We start from the raw sequence: 10291 nt of genomic DNA on the forward strand, positions 1-10291 counted from the left end.
AGGAAGGAAGGAAGGAAGGAAGGAAGGAAGGAAGGAAGGAAGGAAGGGAAAATGAGTTTTGGCAAGGATCAGAGAAACTGGAACCCTTGTGCACTGGGAATGAAAAATGGTACAGCCACCAAGGAAAACATTATGGCAGTTCCTCAAAAAATTAAAAATAGAATTACTATATGATCCAGGAATTCTACTTCTGGGTAGCAGCCTGAAAGAAATGTTTGTACATCCATGTTCATAGCAGCATTACTCACAATAGGTGAAGCAACCTAAGTGCCCATCAATAGATGAATGGATAAACAAAATGTAATATATACATATAATAGAAAAGAAATATTCTAATATATGCTACTATCTGGATGAACCCTGAGGTCATTATACTAAGTGAAATAAACCAGTCACAAAAAAGACAAATACTAAATGATTCCACTTGTATGAGGTATTCACAATAGTCAAAAACTTACAGACCAAGAGTAGAATGATGGTTGCCAGGGGATAGGAGGAAGGGGCACGTGGAGTTATTGTTTAAAGGGGTAGAGTTTTAGTTTTGCAAGAACAAGAGAGTTCTGGATATTAGTGATGGTGATGGTTGCACAACTCTATGAATGTACTTAATGCCACTCAACTGTGCACTTAAAATTGGTTTAGGTGGCAACTTTTATGTTTTATGTTTCTTACTATGATTTTCTTTAAAAAGGTAAAGAACAGGGGCACCTGTGGGTGGCTCAGTCCGTTAAGCGTCAGCCTTCGGGTCAGGTCATGATGCCAGGGTCCTGGGTTCGAGCCCTGCTTCGGGCTCCCCTCAGCAGGAAGCCTGCTTCACCCTCTCCCACTCTCCCTGCTTGTGCTCACTTTCTCTCTCTCTCTGTCAAATAAATAATAAAATCTTTAAAAAAAAAAAAGGTAAAGAATAAGTAATTAAATAGTGTCAATTCACTAAGGCCAGAAAATCAACTAATACCTTTTAGAAAAAAATATAAAATATAACAATTCTAGAAGAAAATTTCTTAACTTTTCAGCTAAACCCAAGTCCAATTAACCATAATATCTTATTAGTTGATATTTCTAGTTAATTATGTGGTTGACAAAATTCTTTTATATTGTTAAAAGTGTATTTTTATTTATTTTGTTAAATTTGTCCCTGATTTTTCATTTTATTTTATGGCATATATATTACAACCAGAAGAAACTGAGTTAAAAGTTGTCCTGCCCTAGGTATGTATATGTGTATTTCTTAGCCTAGTTCCTTATCTCAAATGTGAGTTTAATAGCATTTCTTTGCTCCTAAAATCTTGATCTTAAACATAAGGAGGCGGGGCACCTGGGTGGCTCAGTTGGTTAAGCAACTGCCTTCGGCTCAGGTCATGATCCTGGAGTCCCGGGATCGAGTCCCACATCGGGCTCCCTGCTCGGCGGGGAGTCTGCTTCTCCCTCTGACCCTCTTCCCTCTTGTGCTCTCTAACTCTCATTCTATCTCTCTCAAATAAATAAATAAAATCTTTAAAAAAAAAAAAACATAAGGAGGCAATCGTACTTCATAAAAGTACTAGTTGAAAGGTAGTAGTTGTCTAGCTATTTTTTCAATACACTAAATGCTCCATGAGTCCAGGGCCTTGCTTTTCCTGTCGACATTGATATCCCCAGCACCAGTACTCTATCAGCATATACTAACCACTCATCAAATATTTACTGACTGCATTATGTTGAAGTGAACAGAAAATAATTAATTGCCCTGAAGTCTTTGATTTAAAAATCTGGTCAAAATTTGAACATAAATTAAGACAACGTGCTTCAAAAATATATGAAATTTCTGATCCTTTCTACATTTTCCATAATTTAGTTATGTAGGTTCTGCCATCTTTTCATACATCTAGCACAGTGCAAGAATATGAGGATGATGATTATAGTAGGCAAAATAATGTACACCCAATCCTCCCACTGCCCACTCCAGCCCCTCAGATCCTAACAACACCTAGAACCTATAATGTCACCTTATTGGGAAAATAATCATTGCACGTGTGATTAAGCTAAGGAGCTTAAAATAAGAAATTATTCTGAATTACCATGATAGGCCCTAAACGCAATCACAAATGTCCTTATAAAAGAAGAGCAGAGGGAAATTCTTCTCACAGAGGAGAAGGTAATGGGAAGACAAAGGCAGAGATTGGCGTGATGTGACCACAAACCAAGGCATGCCAACAGCCACCCAAAGCTGCAAGAAGCTTCTCCACATTTCTGTGTTTTAAGCCACCAAATTTGTGGCAATCTGGTGCGCTAACTACAGACAACTAATATATGACAATGATTAAAAATAGCTAATATCTATGGCATATTCACATTGTACTAGACACTATTTGAAGCACTTTACGCATATCATCTTAAGTCTTCAATCAACCTATGAAATAAGTCACTTAGTACCACCATTTTATAGATAAGGCAAAGAAATGTATGGTAAGTTGATTAAACTCTCACAGCTTGTAAGGAAAAGAACAAGGATTCAAACAGGCATTCTAGTTCTTGAGTTCACATTCTTAAATGCTACATCATGTTAAATGACTATTTTGTCTCTATAACTTTAACGCCAAATTGTGTGATGAATGTAAGATTTTAACTAGCTGAGAACTCAATCCAGTACTTGAAATCTTTCTTCTTTAAATTCTAGGTATTCTGGATAGATTTGGTACACTGAGACTAACTCATAAAAGTTCTCAAGAAAATAGTTTTAAAATCTAGATTTTTCAGGATGCCTTCTGGAGTTTCAAATGTATTCCTCTAAGTAAAATAAAAATAATATAGAAACATTTCATTAATTTTTCTTTCATTTCAGTTGAGGGTAGATGAGAGATTGTTAAAGGAGAAACAAATCTCTAATAATTTCTAATAAGAAATTATATAAACAGCAGTGATTAACTCTTTAGATATAAAAAAAGGACACATTACGGGCGCCTGGGTGGCTCAGTTGGTTGGGCGTCTGCCTTTGGCTCAGGTCATGATCCCAGGGTCCTGGGATCGAGCCCCGCATCGGGCTCCCTGCTCCGTGGGAGGCCTGCTTCTCCCTCTCCCACTCCCCCTGCTTGTGTTCCCTCTCTTGCTGTGTCTCTCTCTGTCCAATAAATAAATAAAATCTTTAAAAAAAAAAAAGGACACATTACAAGATCATAAACAAAATTAACAGAGAAAGTCTGACTCCATGTTATGAGAAATCCTTAGTTAAATCCTCAAATGGACCTCCCTAACACTGTACTGTATTAGTATTTATTCTCATGGTGACAGATAGGTCTAATGGGTAATCAAGATATGCCAAGATTAGTACTGTTTGCTAGAAGATGGGCTACGTAACTACATGGATGCCAAGTAAGAACTCTCCTTTACTGTAAACCTCTCCCTTAAAAGACCAAGTTTAGGCATGCTGCATGTTTGCCTGCTTTGGTACATATAATTCCAGATCGGGGAGAACTGCCCCTTTGTGTTTCAAATAAGGCAAAAAAATGAAACATATGGTTGAATGACACTACAGAGAAAGTCATTAAATGGTCTAGAGTTCCCCATTGCCACTCTAAAGATTTTATTTATTTGACAAAGAGAGACACAGTGAGAGAGGGAACACAAGCAGGGGGAGTGGGAGAGGGAGAGGCAGGGCTCCCGCTGAGCAGGGAGCCAGACACCGGGCTCGACGTGGGGCTCGACGTGGGGCTCAACGCGGGGCTCGACCCCAGGACACTGGGATCGTGACCTGAGCCGAGGGCAGACGCTTGACAACTGAGCCACCCAGGAGCCCCGACCCTGTTGCCACTCTAGAATGCTGTACTAGTATTCTCTACCAGTTCATCAGTAGGTTAAGGAATAAGATACTTTTTGAATCCCATGCTCAATCTGGGCAAAACACTCAAAGTGGTACAGAACTATCTGGATACGATTAAAATCACATTTAAAATGGAATAAAGACTTCATGAAGAAATTTGACTCATCTCTGCCTCTCAATATCCTTAAAGTTCTCTGTCATTGAACTTTATTTTTTAAGTTAAGACTGGGTCAATCCAGAAAGGGGAGGTATTGCTAATTTTAGCAGGCCCTAGAATATATAAATTAAGATATTTTTAATGCACTGTAATTTTTAAATGATCTCTAATGTGTTATTCACTTGTCCAAAAGATTAATTACACTAATGAATTTTAGGCACATAACTCCGTTTGAGCTGATCTAGGTTTCCTAACAGGCTACTGAAGTGCTTGCTTGATGTTCAACCCACGGGCTTTATCTTATTCAAACTCTCTTTAGAGCACTTGTCAAAAAACTAAGGAGTCTCACCTACCTTGAGTTCTAAGCTCTTGAAACATTTAAAAAAACTTGTTCCCCAGTATTAGTTTCTTCTGTTTGTGATATCAATGTGACTCAGATGCTTATCGAGTTTAAATAATTTTCCAGAGATCTGGCTACTCAAATCACCAAATAATATCAAATAAACTAATAGTCCTATTGTGCAAATATGAAACTTGAATTTGTAAAACACAGAACATATGTTCATGTGATTATAAGGTTAACCCACTTACAAGATACTCCTCATAAAGTATTTTGCAATTCAACAATTCATATTCAAAATTAGTTTCAATACTTCATTACTATGGCTAAACATGTTAACCCCTAAAACAACCTCATTATCTACTTCCAAAAAATAAAACCTCTAGGCAAGTTATTACTACACTATTTTTTATATCCCTGCTAAAACCCATATATATTCAGAAATGTATTGTTTATGTTAGGCAAAATGTGATTTTTTAAGCCTTCAAATGTATCAAGAGAAAAGACACAAATTTATATTTCATGCAATGCTAAGTTACTACCAGAAAATATAATTTAACCCTAAAACAAAAGAAATCATGGGAATAACCACTAGTTTACTAGAATAGAGAAATGTAGTTTTATTTGAAAACAACAAGATACTACTCAAGTGCAATGAAACATAGTAAAATAGCTTAACTTCTCAAAGATTCTCTATTTTCCAAAGCTGTTCCCACATCTGGGGTGTGAATATCATTAGTATCCCAACGGATTTATATACTTTTATCTGGTAATTCCATTCATCTGCAGGCAAATCAGATCTATAACTTAACATATATCACTATTCCCCAGATAAGTATAATTACAGCTTGTGAAGAAATATGACACATGCATCTTATTTGTTGTTCTTGCTCTTAGTTTTAAAACCTTAAAATCTTTAGACAAGCACGAACATAAATTATCTGAAGAACTCATCACTAATGAATTTATAAAGTTGGAGATTACAAGAAAAGAATGGAAGACGTGTACCCAACTACCTGCATACACTTTGCAGGAAGAAATGCAACATCTTAATTAAATTTCAGATAAAATAAGCCCTCAGTTGGATGTCAATCTTTTAGCTGAAGTTGTTACCATAGATGACACTATGTTTTGTTGAACTGCAAACATTTTTCATTACTGTACTTTTGATGCACCTAGTAAATAGCAAATCACAGCAGGGGGTGTAATTGTTTTGAAAATACTGTTGAAAATAGAAAGGAAATTTTCAAACAAGCTGCTAGTATCTCTTAATAGAAATTCAACATCCTGTTAAGATCTGAGCATTAATTATAAGCTGGCTAAAATATGAGAGTGTCCAGGTAGACCTCAGGATAACTCTAGAGAGTCATACAAACGTGATGTTAGCACCAGGTATGTTTGATGTTATAAATCACACATTGTTAAGAGAAAGGCTAGACTATACTACTATTGATTTACAATAAAGGGGCTCAAAGAAGGAACACTGTCAAGGGAAACACCAAGACCTCAGCATTTAGCTCTCTCTAGAGATGGCACACGAAATTACATAAATGCCACACAATTTTCATTTGTTTGAAGTCTAAGTTCAACATTTCTGTTAAATTAAACATTTTAAATAGTTGTGAAAAAATCTATGATGTGGTCATTGCCGTACTAATTTTTCATGGTGTTGAGAACTCAGGTAGTACTCCCGCTTTTCAAATGAGGTTAACAAGATTGTGTAGTGGCTAAAGGATCTAATTTTGGAGTCCAGCAATCTCAGGTTCTAAAACATTAACTGGAAATTTTCCAAAATTTACATGTCTTTTCCAAAATTTACATGTCTGTTTTTCCTTATTGACAAAATGGAGATGTAAGGATGTTGCCTTCTTGGGGATGTTATGCACTTACAGGAGCTGTAAAGCCCTTAGTATGTTGCTTAGTGTGCAGTGAATGGAAAAAAAAAAAGCTTGATGTCCTTATTACTATTGTTCTTGTTGTCAAATGACCCCAAAGGTCCTTCAGCCACTTTGTCACAGAACAAAAACAGTCCAGACATCCTATATTTTGGCCTAGGTTCCTTTTTCCTAGCATAGCAAGCTCCCAGCACTTTGTTTACTGGAATCTAAGATAATACATTAACTCAAGATGTTTGTCCATTCCCCCAGTCTATGTTTTAGCTCCATGGATAGAGTGCTCAAGTTAATTTCTGAGGAACATCTGGAAGGAAATGTGAAGAAATTGCAGCAAACCCCAGACACGCTGTGCTGCATCAATCTACATAATTTGAGATGACCCATATTTGCCTTTCATGCCTACAGACCAAAGATTATAGTGACTAAATTACCCAGTACAGGGCAAGGGTGACATGAAAACCCAGAGGGAAATAAGCCTTTCCAGTTGGTTTCAGAGAACACAGTGAACCAGAATTGACTGGACATGAAAATCACTTTTAACAGACAGCTAGCAAACAGCCTCAAGAGGAGAGAGACAAATTTCCCCCATGACATCCCCAGAAAGCACCACAGGACTGTCATAAAAAAGCACTAGCTCCAGGGTCCTTGGTTACACCTACAGAACACAAAGTAGTCTTCAAAGTCAGTTCAAGATTCCAGAATTTGGGGATGCTCAAACACCCACGAACATCACATCCTTGTTTCTTTAGCTGCAGCTCAAGCTAAAGCAGACAAACATCATCTACAGAAATACGTGATGCAGACAAGTCTGAACTGTAAGGGGGACAGAGGGAATTGAGCATTTCACAAGGGGCGATACTGTATTGGGCGAGGCAGTTTTCCTCTGACCCCAATTTACACCCACAATAACTTCTCCCCACATGCAAGAAGTCACAAGGTATTCTCACCCTGTGTTCTCTCTTCGAACTCAGTCTCCAGGACCAGGAAGGCAATCAGATCCCAGATCCCGGGACACTGATTTACCCTTAACCTCCCAACTCCACCCTAAATGTTAAAATTATTCCCCTGGAGGAAAGCTTCCTATAACACTGTAGCTCCCCACACTGCGCGCAAATCCTGTGCATCCTGAAGATCTTGAAAAGAAACAAAAAAAGGAAAGAAAAAAAAAAAGACGAAGAAGGAAGAAAATAAAAAGAAAAGACAATCATGAAGCTGGCCCGCTGTGCTTTCTTATCCCAACAACTTCGCCAGGTTTCCCGAGGAGGGAGCGCGCCCCCCCCCCCAACACACACACACCCAATAGGAGACAGGCCCATCCTCGGTGGCCCAGCCCTCGACTCCCGCCAGAGCCTGGCTGACCCGGCGCCCACCCCACCCCCCCCAACCCCCCCGCTGCTGCTTCCTCTGCCCCTGGTTTCAGTCAGCGGGAGCCCCTCAGGCTCTGCGCTCCACACTCCGGCCCCCACATCTACCCCACCTCCTGCTGGGCGCTGAGCGGAGGAGGCATGGGGGCAGACTGACGGTATGGGGTACACGGGAAAGGGGGACGTCCCGGGTGTGGACCCTGCAAATGCCCATTCCGTGAGCCTCACCTCTCGCAGGGGCACAAGCTCAGCACCCGTGCCCAGCACCCCAGCCAACTCCGCCACCTGAACCGAAACACCTCTTTTGCGCTCAACTTACCGTGGCTGGGCTGAGCTTTCGTCACCCCCAGCAGCTTTTCTCTTCTTCCTCCCGCCGAGCCCTTCATCCTCCTGCTGGCGGCCGCTCGGCGCCCTGGCCCTGGCATCGGGAGGAGCAGGGGCGGCCGCCCGGGCTGGCTGGCCCCGGGGGCGCACAACTGCCCGCCTGCAGCTTCGGTGGTGATAGTCACCACGAGGCGAGGCGTGAGCGGCTGCTGCGGAGAACAGTCCCTGAAGCAAGCGCCACGCGTGTTGTCCCTCAGGCGCGGGCTGGAGGCGGCTGTCAGCGTGCCTCTGCTTCCACCGCACCCAGTGGCGCTCCGCACGCGTCCGGAGCCCAAGCCAGCCTCAGGTGCACCCAGCTGGGGAGAGGTGCAAGCTGGCGCGGAGGGAGGGGCCGGCCCGGGGGTGCCCAGGAAAAGAAAGAAGACTGAGGAGAGAGAAAGAAACCGAGAGGCGAGGAACTCGCTTTAATGGAGTGAGTGGATCCTGGGTGTTAAGGAGAAATGCGAGGAAGGGAAATGCATCCAGAAACTAGAGGTATTAGAAATGAGCTCATTGAGCTGCTTTGGGAGGCTCAGGAAAGGGGCTTTCCTTTTGCGCTTAGGTCCTTTATCCTCCTGGGTTGCTAACAGTTATACCTGAAAACAAACCCCCCTTCCCCCCGCTTTTTTAACGGTGAACCTCCAACCTGAGTGCAGATACGAAGTGATAGAGTGAAGATACTACAAATTCACAGGAAAGTCCCACCTCCACAAAACCCGTTTTCACCCCTCTTGAGGGACCCAAGTCCTCCTGGGATTTTTTTCCTTCACCAGATACCTCTGTCAGTCTCCCTTCTGTTTCTCCCTAACTCCCTCTCTCCTGCCCTCTCTCTCCCTTTCCCCCTCTCCCTCCCCCCAACTACAATACCCTGGGGATGAAGACACACCCTCTGTTGTCCTTGCTTAGGAGGTAGAGGGGTGTTTCTCAAACTTTGTTGTGCGCACTGATCATCTAGGGAATCTGGTTAAAGTTCAGATTCTGTTCCAATTGGTCTGGAGTAGGGCCTGAGATTCTCCCTAAGTCTAATGGTGTGGCAGAGGCTGCTGATCCAAAGACCACATTTTGAGTTGCAGAACACAAAAAATATAAACCTGCTTTCTACTATCAGCTGAACCACCAACTATTTGTAAGATGATCTGAAATAACAAGTCACTGCAACACTGTCTTTCATGGGGTTTCAGCATGCTATGGAGGCCAAATAACTTAAAAACATGAACAGAGTGCAAAGGTATAAAATGCCCCATTTATACAATGCTGTCATTATTGTCATTAATCATTGCTCTTGATAAAATTATTAGGAATACTAATGGGGATGAAAGTATATAAAGATAACAGTAATTTGCTATATGTTCTCAAGAGAGCTCTAAAAAATAATCAGCAGTGACCACCCTGCAAACACATGGTCACTTAGAAGGAAAATGCTAAGTAACATCCTCTAAAGCGTAGTCTATTCATCCTCTCAGCCAGTTGTTGACTTTAGCAGATAATGCAGCACTCTTCAAGTATGTATTATCAAGTATTTAAATCACTTTTCAAGCTAATAAAGAAAACCAGTAAGAGTAAATGCCAAGAAGAAAGAAATAAAAAGAGAAATATAGTAAATGCACTAAAAAATATGTTGTTTCAACTTAGCATGATTATGTTGGTTTGGTTTGATCCTCTCTCTACACATGCTTTCATCTGGATTTAAACACTCATCCTATCATTTTAGTTCACCAAGTGTTAAGTCTTTACCATGGTAAAGGCCTTCCCTAGGTTGAATAGAATCTGACACAGTTCCTGCTTTGAAAGAACAATTTACATATACCAATAAACACCATATTAGGCAGTCTATGGTGCCACAAGAGAATACCAAACACATTAGCACAGAGAGTTTAAAAGGCAGAGAGGTCTGGAGAGACTTCACAGAAGGAGAGTCATTCTAGACCAACCTTTAAATGTGATATGATTCCTTCAGGCAGAAGTAAAAAGGAAGGACACTCAAGGTGAAAGAGTAAGAGCAGAAATTTATGGGGAGTAGTGGACCCTTGGCCCAAACATACACTGCTTGGAAGTAGGTGGAAGAAACAGCTTGAAAGGTTGGCAGACTTCTACCCTGAGCAGTTTGTACCTCACTTTAAAAGTATTGAGCAGGGGACCACCACGATCAGAAATACAGCAAGAAGATTTGATAAAACAAGTTAAAGGGCTGAACCAGAAGCAGAAAATAGAATTGTAGAAAGCACTTAGGAGGCAGTGGAAGCCACAGGTAAGGGATCATAAAGATAGAAACAATGATACCAGTTGTGGGAAATGAAATATAAAGGTCTTTAAAAGGAGACATAATTAACAGAAATACAGCAACTGTGTGGAAGAGAGAGATTTATTCAAGAGATC

The 10291-nt window shown here is 40.8% G+C and overlaps 1 protein-coding gene across 1 annotated transcript in view; it reads right to left on the reverse strand.

Moving 5' to 3' along the window:
• Positions 1 to 8676, reverse strand: part of ZNF385D (zinc finger protein 385D) — an 867637-nt gene extending 858961 nt beyond the window's left edge. The window contains exons 1-2 of the mRNA XM_073900820.1: positions 8621 to 8676; positions 7872 to 8300 (exon numbers count right to left, since the gene is read on the reverse strand). Of these exons, the coding sequence (XP_073756921.1) occupies positions 7872 to 7977 (106 nt within the window). The 5' untranslated portion in view covers positions 7978 to 8300; positions 8621 to 8676. The remainder of the gene's footprint in view (positions 1 to 7871; positions 8301 to 8620) is intronic.
• Between the last annotated feature and the right edge of the window lie 1615 nt (positions 8677 to 10291).

This window comes from Callorhinus ursinus, unplaced genomic scaffold (genome assembly GCF_003265705.2).
Source record: "Callorhinus ursinus isolate GAN/ISIS: 27379988/994484 unplaced genomic scaffold, GSC_fseal_2.0 scaffold1, whole genome shotgun sequence".
Classification (NCBI taxonomy): Eukaryota; Metazoa; Chordata; class Mammalia; order Carnivora; family Otariidae; genus Callorhinus; species Callorhinus ursinus.